The sequence below is a fragment of the Cololabis saira genome, chromosome 12, assembly GCF_033807715.1.
Source record: "Cololabis saira isolate AMF1-May2022 chromosome 12, fColSai1.1, whole genome shotgun sequence".
Lineage (NCBI taxonomy): Eukaryota > Metazoa > Chordata > Actinopteri > Beloniformes > Belonidae > Cololabis > Cololabis saira.
Window position 1 is genome coordinate 28,778,398 of NC_084598.1, and position 14,655 is coordinate 28,793,052.

The 14,655-nt window shown below is 38.7% G+C and overlaps 1 protein-coding gene across 1 annotated transcript in view; it reads left to right on the forward strand.

Moving 5' to 3' along the window:
- Positions 1-14,655, forward strand: part of cntn3a.1 (contactin 3a, tandem duplicate 1) — a 102,208-nt gene that overhangs the window by 14,493 nt on the left and 73,060 nt on the right. Inside the window, exon 2 of the mRNA XM_061736430.1 lies at positions 1,227-1,362. Coding sequence (XP_061592414.1) covers positions 1,308-1,362 — 55 coding nt within the window. The 5' untranslated portion in view covers positions 1,227-1,307. The remainder of the gene's footprint in view (positions 1-1,226; positions 1,363-14,655) is intronic.

The window sequence follows — 14,655 nt, forward strand, 5'->3', positions numbered from 1 at the left end:
GCACAAGAGGGGATTTGAAGTCTCTGTTTTACTATTAAAAGCCAACAGTAACTGGTGACATTTGGATCGTAATAAGTACAAGATAAGCTGGAAATAAGACGGCACTCAAAATCTTGTTTTCAAAGTAAGATATATCTGCTAAAAGTGATGCTTTAATGCTTCAGCTCATGCAGAAGGAAGAGTAGAGTAGGCAAACGTGTCAGGGATACAGCTGATGTATTCACATAAGCATCAGTATGCTCCGTCGCGACCGTCTGTGGTGCAAAGATAGGAGGTGTGCAGATAGATGAGAAACTATGAACATGTAATCTTTCAGTTGTCTGCTGTTTTTTGGCACTTGCAACTTGATAGACTTATACTGGGTGCTCCTATTAATTTCTTTATCTCATTTATTTCAGCATGCTGATGGTGTGTAGTCAGAGGAAGCTGCACCATCAGTCAGTTAAATGTACCAAGGATAGTCAGTTTGAGTGAATACAATGCCTAATTTCCTCTCCATCCTTTTTCACTCCATAACCAGCCTCCCATAAGCAAACATTTATCTGCAGCATTATCAGAAAGGATCAAGGCTATCAACATGTTGGGGGTGTAAGAGTATGTAGACAAATAAACACATTCCTGTTTATCAGGTATGTTGGGAGTACGTCTCATTACCATTTCACAACATTCTTGGGAGCCTTTTTTGAGTAGAAGGAAAGATGAATTATAGTTCAGTCCTTGAGAAAATCAATTGAGTCTCTGGGGGGACAGAAAATGGTTTTCCACTGCGTAGAGTCAGCTCTTTATGTCAGAAATACATAATCCCACCAGCTCAGATGAATTCAAGGAGCCAGGACCATGCTTTATTACATGGTAAGGCTGTGCCTGACAACCAGCCTGCGTTTTGTTTTGTCTCAGCAGGTTTGAGTACAAGCAACTACTGCCTTTGTTTCTCTTGCTGGCATGATCCGTATTCTGGAATATTATCAATATTTAAGCAAACTGTACAGTACAGAATGTATACAGAGTAGAAATGCTGTTCAATGTCAACTGAATTGTTCATAAAGAGCAAATTCTGTCAGCCAAGATTATTTTGGTTTCCAGGATATTAATGGGATTTGTTTTGTTTCATTGGCTTGACACAAGGAAAGTTACCGTTCTTGTTAAAGTTGTCCAGTTTATGAAACCAGTGACCAGAGGTTCTAAATATTTAATGCTTCCCAACTGTTTTTCTTTTTACTTGACAGAATTACAGTGCAACTACTAGAAAGGACAAAACTCCACACCTGTGATTGGATTTGAGCATGTGCTGACCTGAGACCATTAAAATGGAGTTGCTATGGAAACTTGTAGTGCTGCTGTCATTGGTGGAGGGTCTAGCAGGTAAGGCTCTTAAATCAGCACTTTTTTAATGTTGCATGCATCCAATGAACTGTTCTTTGCACAATTTTGTGATGGCACCTTGGTATTTGGATAAGAATGATCGACAAACAAAAAAGGTTTTAAGTCAAAGTGCTTTCCCAACATTTTTACAAATGTTTGGGTTGGTTCAAATTGTTGTGTTTTTTTCTGCCAGGTCAAAGCAACAAATTATCATTATTTCACTTATGCAAAGTAAACTATTTATTTTTCCCCAGGCACTGAATCCTTTTGCAAAAGAATAAACCAGATTCTGTCTGTGACAGACAACCACGATCTAGCAGTCGAATGTGGAGTCATTCATTTTAAAGAGTATCTCAACTGTGTCCCTAATAGAGATTACACTAGTTGTAGCAAGGGAAGGTTGTCATTGATCTTGGTTTTAATGAGAGATCTCATTTACCTGTATAGGGCTTAAATACAAGTGCTTATCAGAACGTCAGAGCCTGAATCTGCAAACAAGATGAATGGGGGCTTTGTTTTATGGGTGCAGTATTTTGAGGAATGAGTAATCTTTCATCTTACCTAGCTAAAAATCAGCAGCCCCTCCTCACAGCTGAGACCAAAAATAATGAGCTTTCATGTATGTGTGGGCTTGTGATTGTCACCGTGTGTATTTATTTGTGCACATACTTTTTTTTTTTAGGTGCCAAAAGCATGTTGGCACCCATTTTAGCATATATGGCAATTAGCACCATTTATCACTAAATCCTGTTATTCACTATGGAATTAGGATCGACACAAAAATTCTGCATCTCATATTTTGCCCTACTTAAAGCAGCAAACACCGACACTTGAATGACTTTGACAGTTTTTATTTTGGAAAAAAAACAAAACGCTTTGATGAGCTATTCAAATCTGCACTTCTACAAAATTTACTCACAATGACTGGCAGAAACTGGCTTCATAGTTATCTATGCAAAGCAATTTAGTGCAAGAGAATGAAGCAGAGAGGAGCCTGTTTCGGGAAAGCGTTGTGTTGTACAGCCCTCACTTCACTTTTGAGTGCGATATCCATAGTTAGAACCCAGAGTAACTGAGCATTAGTATTCAGCATGATGTGACATTACATGTGTGCATGGTGCACGGTGCAATGTGCCTCTAGACTTCCAAAGCGTCTTTGTTTTGAAAATCAATCACAAGGTGAGAGGTTTGCGTCGTTGCCTTCTGTCACTTATTCAGAATTTGAGGTGTTGTTTGTTCTTTTTTTTAATAGTAGTGATTGGTTGTGTGGGAGAGCACTGGTGATGAGGGGAACCATTCCCAAAGCGAGTTCATGTGAAGTTAACCACCTTTTACCCTACCTCTCTCTGAGGGCCTGAACAGCCTGAGGCAGGGGCGCTTACTCTATGTGTGAATGAGTGAGTTGAGTCACAGAGCAAAGAGAGAGGGGTGGATGTTCTTTGGCAGCATGGTTACAGCTAACCTTCATAACGCTGGCCCTATTCCAGCTGTAGGTCAATATTCTCCATTTGAAAAATGTGCTTTTGTTATTGTATAGTGGTTTTGCTGTTGCACAATTGAAATTTTGATATAATGAGTAATATAATGCAATCCCAAAAGTGTATCATTGTTTTAAGAAAGAGCAATTTTATTGAAACAATACAGTAATCTTGATCATTGAATGTCAAATAGGTATCAAATAGGTAATAGGTTATATACAGCAGTCTGAAAACAGAATCCCCCGAACATTCCTGCACCATTACACAACTACTTACCAAAACATAAATAATTTAATGCAAAAGTGTCGATGCCAAAACTCCAAGCTCATTGTGTTTTTACATCTCCACTTAAAAGCATTTGGCAGGGATCATACAAGTGCTGCATTTTAGCTCCCCGAAATGAAAACAAATAAGATTGCCACAATGACGACTACTAATCAAATGTTTTTTTCTTGGAAAGGTTTAGAATTTTTTTGATAAAAAAAAAAAAAAATTAAATAAGTTGAATATTCTCAGAGATGTGTTGAAAGTCCATTGCATCATCCATTATCTATAGGTTTCTTCTCCATTAGTGGACAATCAGGGTCAACCTGCCAGATAGGAACCTGTAACAGGGCTCTCTCCATTATGCTATAGTGCCACACAAGAACCACTGAGTGAACAAATAACACTGCTGACCACGTGATGGCGTTAATGCAAATTTTTTTGCTGCTCGCGATTAAATAAAAAATAAGAATGCCGCAAAAGAAGATGGAGAATATAAAACAAGGAAACCACGGAGCCTACTTGTGGTTTTGTTTGCGTTTTTTTAACAACACTGCAGAGGTAGCAACTGAGATTAAAAGACCCGCCCGCTGGGTTTCTACATTAGCGTAGAAATCCTGATCAGCAGAGACCCCTCAACAGCTAGTTCCTGTCGGGCCAATCTGAGTACCTCTCCACTGCAGGAAGGTTTTTCGCCCTGTAGAGGTTCCCCCGTGAAGACCTCTTTTGCAGAGTCGTTCCTGGTAATGGATCGCACCTTATAAGCACTTATTCCCATTTAGGGTTATATCTGCTGGAGCTTGTCCCAGGTTTTTTTCAGGTACATCTTTGACAGATCGTCAGTCCATCGCAAGGCGTGTTGATATTCAGCCGATATAATTAGATGTTTGATCTTCACAAGTCACACCCCCCCACATGCGGTGCGTTAGCCAATCAGATTAAGGAGAGTCAGCAATAAAATAGTCCCTATTTTAATTCCAAGGTTTTATACATCAGGACCTAATAAAAATATATTATTTTAATGTTACTGGGTCTTAGCTAGTTTAGCTAAATACAACCATAGATAAACCAGTAACAGATGACACCTTGCAGTCATTGAGTTGACCATAAACACAGCCGACCAAAATATTAGTGAACTCTGAGGCCAATTGTGTTCAAACAGTTGAAGTTTGCTCACCAAGAAAATAAAAATGACCAAAAAGCCTTTTTGAAATAAAGCAATGCTCTAAAAAAGAGTGAGCCCAGAGTCTTCTTTAAATAAGTGAGACTCAGTTTCATAAAGAAAACAGTTCTTCAAAGTTATTACTGCTGAAAGTGATACATACTGTTGAATAATGGGGTGCAGACTACCTTTCTTCCCCACACACTGCTTCTTTTTTTTTTAGCTTTTGTTAAATAAATAATGTCTTGATTTAATATATTAAGACATATACTGTTGGTCTGAGTTTTCTTTGCATAGTGGGCAACTTACTTCCTTCATCAAGGACTGAAACATATTCCAGTTCAAAAGTATTCGCATTCTTAGTAGAGCAGTTTAAAGTCACAATTCAGACGAGCTGTGTATTGCGTCTTGTTAATATTGTATATTTCGGTTATTCAAACAATAATTTATTCATGACAGAATGCATACAATAGCCTTGAGCACTGCTGTGAGCTTTTATCAATGATATATTTCAGCTTCTTTGTTTCCTAATGATACATTTCTCGCAATATTCAAGTTTTTCCTTTTATTTTCAACATAATTTTGAGCTTGTTTTCAACCACAATTCATTACATGTAGTCAAAAGGAAGAACCTTTGAACTTTGATGGGTGGGGGCAACGCTATTAGTCTATTTCCAGGAATACAAGACCTTAAATGATAATTATTAGGGCCCGAGCACTGTGCGAAGGCCCTATTGTATCTGTAGGAATTTTCCTTTTTTTTTTCCTTTTCCTTTTTATTTTTCCGACGAAAGGAGGGCCTTTTTGCCCCCCTAAACGTGCCCCAAAAGTCACCAAATTTTGCACGCAAGCCAGGCCTGGTGAAAAATGTAATATTTAATGGTTTGCATTAATGGGCGTGGCAAAATGGCTCAACAGCGCCCCCTAGAAAACTTTGTGCCTCAAGCCCCACAATACGGTTTGCGAACATGCACGAAAATCGGTACACACCTATATCATGCCGTAACTTAAAGAAAAGTCTATTGGCGCCATTGTCGAAACCGAACAGGAAGTCGGCAATTTTGAATTAATCGTGTCATTTTGGCGAAATTTATGCCATTTCTTCAGCCGCTTCAGAGCCCGAACCGTAACGTGCACCCAGGTGTGTTATACATCAAAATGTGCGTCTCCATCCTGCGACAACGTGCATTACTTTTCTGAGTCAAAAGCGTTACCGTGGCGACGATAGATACCAAAAAGCGCGCCCCCCTTCATCTGATTGGTCCATATTTGATAGTTCCTACTTTCTGCCATAACTTTTGAATGGTGTGATATAAAGAGTTATGGGTGGTGTCATCTGACTCGGTTTTGAGTCCTTGAACATAATTGGTGCAAATTAGCCCCTCCGCTTCTTCTGATTGGTCAATATTTGATAGTCCCTATTCTCTGCCATAACTTTTGAATGGTTTGACATAAAGACTCGTGGGTGGTGTCATCAGACTCGGTATCGAGTACTTGACCCTCATTGGCCTTAATTAGCCCTGCCCCTTCTTCTGATTGGTCAATATTTGATAGTCCCTATTCTCTGCCATAACTTTTGAATGGTTTGACATAAAGACTCGTGGGTGGTGTCATCGAACTCGGTTTTGAGTATTTGGCCTTCATTGGCATGAATTAGCCCCACCCCTTTTTCTGATTGGTCGATATTTGATAGTCCCTATTCTCTGCCATAACTTTTGAATGGTTTGACATAAAGACTCGTGGGTGGTGTCATCGGACTCGGTTTTGAGTCCTTGGACATAATTGGTGCAAATTAGCCCCGCCGCTCGTTCTGATTGGTCAATATTTGATAGTCCCAAATGAAATACATACAATGAAATACATCCAAATGAAAGGTCTCTCATTTCAACAAGACTACAGCATGGCTTGGTAGTAAAATACTCCAGGTTCTTAACTAAACTCCTCATAAGTCGGTGGGTTATTGCAATAGAATAGAAAATCCAGGATGTCTGGGCAAGCGGGACGTACCCTACTGGATTCATATAAGATCGTTCCGTTGCACAAACACCAAGCAAGAATGAGATGGTATAGCTATGTCAAGCCAGGTGCAACTAATTCTGGTGCATCTTCTCTGCTTTCTTCAGCAGACTCAAAGGAGATCTGTCACAGAAATGGAAAGGATGCATGCTCTTTTTCTTTCGCTGAATGAGAAACGTCTTGTAAACATAAAGTATGAAGATGTCAAAGATCTAATACGTTGAAAAAGAGAGTACAGCCACTTATAAAGTCTGCCTGGAGGAAGTCCAGTATTTAGGGTACAATTGAATAGCATACAGTATTTGTAAGAATAATTTGTTTGCTCTGTGGGTTGAACATGGAAATCACTTCACACGTTCATGGTTTTCAACAATATCTCGGAATATGCATATTAAGGTAATTTCGAGCTGGTGACAGTAAGGTGTCGATTAATGCATTTTGTTGAGATTTTTTGCATATTTTTGTAAAACAAATTTCAACTCAAGCATAAAGATGATACAGTATGATCATACCAATGCCTCTCCTGCTCTCCTGAAACAGCCCAGACTCTCCATCTGCCCAGGTGTTAACATTTTCTGCCCCTGCATGAGAGATCTTAAAGGTATACCTTATCGCCCCGGACAGAGGAGGTTGATGCTTTAAAAAGCAAGTTGTTTTTTTTTTTTTTTCTTCTTTTTTATGCATAAGACCCTGAGTTGAAACGAATGGATTTGGGGGCCTTGCAAACGGCCAATACCTCCCCCCCATAGTTGACTCCACATGTGCCTGTTTATTCATGCTGAGGTAAGCTGGAGGAATTCATTTGCTGTCAGCTAGTATTGAATTTGAGATTAGTTTTTATTTCAGTCTCTAAAACGGCTCCCTCTCCCTTTCACTTGCCGAGTATTGTGTTGTCAGAGGAGTCTTAGAAAACATGCACATATCACCATCTGGCAGCAGGGGACAGATATGAATAGAGGCGACCTTTTTTAAACTCCCTTTCATAATGACCTCCCTCTCTTGCCTGTGGCTTTGTGCATTCAACTTTGTCATCATATTTATTTATTTATTTATTTTTAAAATTTGTTTTCTAAGGCTTCCTCTAGTTTGGGGTTCTTGAACATGTCATCAGATTTTGACCCGTATTCTTGAAACCTCATTCTCTACTATGTTGACAAACTTTTCTGTATGTCTGTTTTATGTGTTCCAAGTAGAATTTGAAGTTATTGGGATCGAAATTGTTTCTCAAATCTGCTTCTGAATAAGCTGGTGCATTGCTGTTGGCCCAAGTGAGTGTCAAGGTCAATATAATACTGGTGACGTTTGGGTGGGGACATTTCAGGCATTTTTTTCCTTTCCAGTCATTGATGGTGAGGTTAAGAGTGAAGTCTAAGTTGCTCCTCTACCAATGCACCACGGCGAAAGGCAGCAGGTACTCTTTCTTATGACAGCTGATTTAAGACAAATGTGGCGTGCAAGATTTCAATGACCCAAGTAAATGCAGTATCCAGTTTCAGTATCTTTGGTAAGAGATTATCTCCTTTTAGTGGGCAACTTCTGCTTAAGTTGTCACATCAACTAGTATCCAGGGGTGATAGCGCTCCGGCGTCACGCCGGATTTCCGGCATACCGAGGTGTGTGCGAGAAAAAAATAAATAAAATCAGGTTTGTCGTTTATTTTTCTTATGATATGAATTTTTCATATACCGTAATACCGGTGAGTATGTACACAACGTTGGGAACGCCGCGCGGCGCGGCGGAACGTAGCCCCGCTGGACACTGTTTGTGAGGGGACTGTTCAGCCAGTGAGCAGAGCCGGCAGGGAAAAGTCAACAGTGTCGCGTGTCCGCGTGTAACCTAAATCTACCATGGCCTCGGCGTTAGGGCTTGGCCAAGTGAGGCTTTATAAATATATGGGCTTTATAAATTTATTAAATATATGAGCGCGGAGTCGGCGAGGAGCCGGGCGCACAGTGAGTCGCGCTGTGAAGCCTGATTTATGGTCCGCGTATAATCGACGCAGAGCTTTCGCCGTAGGGTACGCCGTAGGTCGCGTAACCCACGGCGTATGGGCTGCGTTGGTGTAACGCGGAACCATAAATCAGCCTTAAACCACACCTGCAGCCTCGTCAGCTCATCAGGAGGTTAAAACAGCTGCGATTTTTTGATTGCTGGTTTGTTTTGTTAACTCTGAGAGCTTTATTGGTTTGTTTGTTAGTTTGCTGGTGTTTTTTTTCTCTCTGGGATTATTGAGTTATTTATGAAGAAGTTCTGAGTTCCCTGTGAGCAGTAGGCTACTTGAGTTGAGGGGGGATGAAGGGTGATGTGATGGCATCCCCCCCCCCTGAAATAAAAACGGTAAAAATCACCCCCCCTGAAATAAAAACGGTCCAAATCATCCTCCCTGAAATAAAAACGGTCCAAATCATCCCCCCTGAAATAAAAACGGTCAAAATCATCCCCCCTGTAAAACTGCCATCCCCCCTTTCCATCCCTTATGTCATTTCATCAATGAATGTGGTATTACTGCTATTTCAATATTTAGAGTCATCACCAGAAAAATAACACCAGAAAAATAACTTATTTGACAATTTTCACCTGTTTCAAGTAGATTTTCACTTGAAATAAGTAGAAAAATCTGCCAGTGGAACAAGATTTATCTTCTTATTACAAGCAAAAAAAATCTTGTTCCACTGGCAGATTTTTGTACTTATTTCAAGTGAAAATCTACTTGAAACAGACTGATTTATTGCTTGTGTAGTTGAAAAATACATGAGAACAGGACCTTGAAAAAAAATAATCGCATATTAAATCGCAATCGTAATATTGAGGAAAAAAATCGCAATTAGATTATTTTCAAAAATCGTTCAGCCCTACATTAGAATCATAAGTGCTGCCACCTCATTGTAAACAGCATCATTTTGTGAGGCCATGCAAACCTGTATTTATACTAGTGTGGACATTAATGTTTTTCTACAATATTTCCTCTTCATGACAGTAAAATAGGCCATTCTAAGCCAATTTACTGCTTCACATGCGGTTGTGTTTGTGTGTGTGGTTGGCAGCGTGGAGGCATATCTACAAAAATATGGAAAATCTACAAAAGTCATCAGAATATTCAATTTAATTAACTATTTATCAAAATGTTGTCCCAGGGAATCACACCCCTGGCCTATGTTGTTCAATTTACTCATTCTGTTTTCTATGGGCTGCATGTGGTGAGCTTGAACAACAGGACCATGGGTCAATTTACACCAGACTTACACTTTAAGAGGACAAAAAATGACAATTGTGTTGATCGGGGCATATATCTTGGCTTAGGGGCTCGCTTACCTCCCAGGGAAAAAAAGTTCAGGCTCAGGATTTTTTTTTACTATCACCCCTGAGTATCTTAAAAAGGGTAACTATCTGAAAGTTAGAGTTTGAATATGCATTTTTAAATACCTATGTTGCCCACTTAGAGTTGTTCCGATATGCTGATACTTCTGCTTCGGTTATTGTGACTGATCTGATACTAGTGTTATCATCAACTTAATAAAGAAATCTAAGAATTATACTTAAATAGCAGACAGAACTATATGTAATAAAAAAGGCATATTTTCAAATTTTAACACGTTGTGGGTCTAAATGGGTGCCATGCAGCTGATTACCTGCACTTCTTTCAGGTGGTGTGAAAAGTAATCAGTCAGCCTCATACTGTTTGAAGAGTGCAGTTTCAGCAAATGTACTGGGACTCCAGATGTTCAGGTACACAGTGAAATCCAACATTTTCACTGACTGACAGGAGCTGGTCATGTGTCCATCCATCCATTTTCTATGCCCACTCATTCCTATTCAGGGTCATGGGGATCTGCTGGAGCCTGTCCAGACTCTCTTCAAGGTGAAAGGCAGGACAGGTTGACAAGCAACCACACACACTCACATCACTCCTATGGGCAATCTAGAAGCTGGTGATCTAGGACTATGAATTCTACCCTTTTACTCCATACTTCCTCTGGGTTGCTGGCTACTTTGGAAATTTCTCTAGTTTCTGAAAAAAGAAAAAAAAAAAACAACTTCAGAGTTTGTACATCCCTATTTCCCTTTGACTAAATAACCTCTTGTTTTTTTTACTCTATGGCTCCTTGATTGCTTCATAATATTTCCAACATTCATGCCACCTCTTGGAAACGTCTGTCTTGCATAATAAACATGAGATTCCAATCTGAAATAACACGATATTGGGATCATTATGCTAATGGCAGTTAGCTACCTCCCTCTAACAACGCAAGTCAAACTGCTTCTCTGCCTGGCGACTCAAATTAGGAAGTTGCAAGGCAGCCTTGTGTAACTTACTGTGCTGGCTTTTACAACAACTGGGATTTTGTAAGATTTACATGTTATCTGATAATGCAGCAATAATGAATAATGAAGCAAATCATCACAGACAACGGTACCCTCAGCTTCAACAGTATTGGGCGGGTATTTCCGATTCTGGTATCGGAACACCTCTTCTCCCAGTATGCAGTTGTTGTAAAAGTACGACAGAAAATGTATTAACATCTTGATGCGAACTGAGTGGTGTAGTTTCATGTGAGATGCCTAAATGTTTGCTTGTAAACAATTACTCTTTACTCTTTACATGCTCTTTACCACATTTTGCTTTTTAAGCTCTTCACTACATTTTGCTTTCATTTCCTGTTAGAGCAAAGAAAGAGTTTCAAAGAGTTTGCATCAGTCTGAACTGAGCTCCAGGCGCAGCCCCCTAAGCTCAATCTCATCTCATTATTCACCCTGATGATACAAGTTGCTATGGTGCTCTAAAAGATCAGGCCGTTTAGTGCCACCACAACTAAGATTAGGTGCTGTTGCCAGATATCCATGGTGTATAATTTACAATCAGTTGAATATTGAGCTGCGTTTATTTACTGCAGCCTATTTAAGGATTGATTAGAGTGTGGTAGACACAGAGGTTATGCAAAGCCCCCCTGACAGTCATGATCAACTGCATTGAGGGTGTTTACTTGCAGTTTTAGTAGGTGTAATTCAAGTTGTTCTCGAGTGGCTTAATGTGATTTGAGCTGTATAGCAGGGTGCAAGTTATAAGTGAATGGTCCAGTCTTTTAATCAATTCCACCACCAAATAATCACTCACTGTGTTCTGATTTCCTCTATTCATAATCAGCAAGATGCAAAAATAAGCTGAAAATACTGTACTGCAGAAGTTGTATAATTTGCACTGTGCACTGAGTATAATCGTTTCAGCATTAAAAATGGCTGTGCATAGTGAATGTACATAAAAGTAGGCTACATTAAGGCTACATTACTTAAAAAAAACACATTATATCCTTAGGTAGACAAAAGATTGTGAAGTAACCATAACATTTCCATTTATACACTACATTGCAACTCTAAATTAATTTCCTTGAATGAATAAATGTTGCACCTTATTCGATTAATTTATGATTATTATGCTACAAACACTGAATTATAGTTCATGCTAGATTAATTTTATTAAAGAAAAAAGGTTTTATTACGGTGGGAGAAGTTGTAACACCAAGCAACCATCCTTGTTTGTGTGTATGCCATCGTCTTGGTGCGTGTTGTTCAAATACCGAAACCAGTATTGATATCATCTGTCATCCTATAAATTGTAATTTTTATAAACGGAATCCAAATTCTTATTTGTTGCTCGAACAGCTAGCACAATAATTTGTGCAACGATGCCTTACAACATCTTGTTTTGAGTCATCATTAGAATGTGAGTTGTTAGCATTGGTGTTATTTTGCCAATATGGCGTTATTTTAGACTGGCGGGGGGGGAATCACACCAGGAAAACTGACGATGCAAACTTAGTTAAAGCTGCAGTTTCCAGAGGAAGCAGGAAAGTAGCTAAAAATAACAAAAACAAAACCAACCAAGCATTTGAGGAGCCACCACATGAACAAACAAAAACACAAGTTTATGAAGGAAAAGAGGGACTTCCCGCAGCAAACACTGGAGTTTGCTTTTCCGAAATCAGAGATATTGTAAGAAAGCCAGAAACCTGGAGCACTGACTAACAAAACTGTAGAATTCCTAGTCCTAGGTGACCAGCACCTTTCAGATAAATACATCCACTGAAGTGAAGTCCAGTAAAAAATATTTAAAATAAAAAACAATTTCTAATAGGTATATTTAATTTAGATGTACTTTATTCAGTTTAATGATAATTTAAAAAAAGTAATTGTTTTAACTTATGTGTTGGGGGGGGGGTTAAAAAACAACACTGGTGTCGGATGAGTACTCGGTATCGACCAATGCCCAAGCCCAGGTATTGGTTTCAGAAAGAAAAAAAAATAGTATCAGAACATCTCTAAATAATTATAAGTAATGTAGTGTAAAACACTACTCAAGTCCAACTTGACTCCTAGTTTAATAGACTTATCACTTGACTTGACAAATGATTGAACTGCATTCAAACTTGTAAATTAGAGAAGGTCCTCAGACTTTTATTTGGTTTAATTTAATTTTATGTAATTGCATTGTAATTTTGCGTAAGGTAATGTCTACAATTAGTTCAATATTAATTTTGGGTGACATGCACACGACTGCTCAGTTGATATGTTAAGGAGCAAACTAATGGCCTTAAAATCCCAGCAGATAATGTCTGCTTTGTTTTTCCTAATTTCTCATGTAGCAGTAAAATCGAAACATCTATGAAACAACCAAAGTTGAAATGAAAATAAAAAATGTATTAAATGCACAGCCCTAATGGAGAGATATTTTTAATGCAAGCCACCGCTGTATCTAATGTCGCATTCGCTGTCCATGGGGAGTACGAGAATGGGGTTTTCCCATTCTCCCTGATACAAAACATTAATCAACAAAATAAGTTACAGTTCCAAGGTGGCTACTTTAATAAGGTGAGGTTCATTAACTTTGACTTCATCTTCTTTTGTTCCTCACATAAATATTAAACTTTAATTTGTCATTTAGGATCTCATTAAACAGAAGGAAGTAACTTAAAAACATTTTAGATTATTTATTTCTTCTGCTAAAAGGATCAAGCCTATTTTGCACTTTTATTCTTTACTCCCTTTATCCTTCGTTTGTTCTTTCTCATGTCTCCGTTTATATGCAACTGCCTGGCAAAGCTGCATCTGATCAACTCGGCTCCAGAAATGTATTGTCCCCAGGTTTCTCAAAACTCATCACTGCTAGTAAGAAAACACTCAGGCCTCTACCTAAGAACGTTTGAATTTGTTTGAGTATATCCCTGTAAATCTGCAAAGCTGTTAACTCTGAACTGTGTGCGACTTGGCGCCACGACATTACTACCGTTTCCTCACCAGTTGCCTTTTCTAGGCATTTGACTGTCTGCTCTGTCAGTCGGTCTGTCATTCACCTCCGATCAAACTTTCTGGATCATTTCTTTTGTTTACTGTACGTGTATAGTACACACAGTACTGATTTCCAACATCCCAGTTCCCACGGACATCAATCCAGCATCAAAGCCTGTCAGCTGGACTTAACCAATGTGAGATAAGGTGGATCACAACTGTCAAAACTTTAAAAGGCTGTGTTTTAGTTTGTAATTTACACAAATGGTTCCAATTGATGTAATATTGTTCAAAGATGAAAATAATGTTTTTTTTCTCCACTTGACCATCTCAAATAACTTCATTTCGCTAATTTCTTTTTTTTTAATCCAATGATTCTCCATAATAGATCCGAGTAAATACAAATACTCAAAACAGAAGTGGATGTTTTTTGTTCTCTTCTGCCTTATTAATGATCCAAAGGTTCTTCATATTTGCTTGTCCATGTACACTAACTCTTTATAAAATAGTTCAAACTGGCTCTACCTACAACAGCAACATGCTGCTTATGCAAAAATGTCTCAGTATTAATAATATAATGGTGACACATACAGTAGGGTGATATTTAAAGCAGAATGGCCAAACCACTACTTTTCTTTCACCACTGATGAATTTTCGCTTAATAGCTGAAATAATTCATCAGTGATCCATCTCAAGTGTGCCACGAACTTTATAATCTGTTTTAGCTTGTGTACAGCAGTTTCATGAAACTGTTTTAATATAGACTGTACCAGAAGCTTCCTCAGGTAATCAAGTATGTCTCATTGCTGGTTGGAGGACACTCTTCATATAAAAAGATTATAATAAGTTGCCATTTCATTTTGGATTTTGGAGGTTTATCCTCATGGAGAGGAATAATCAGTGTACAAGACCCCTTGTCAAACATCCCAACCCTTTCTGGGAGTTATTGTGAGCCTTGAGAATACATTTGTACTACTTGAACTCCAGAGACTTGAAACTGATATCTCCCTCATACAAATTTCCTACCTGTGGAATATTACTACTTCCGTGCTCTTGCAGAGACACAAATGCGTTTTAACAAATTTAAATCAT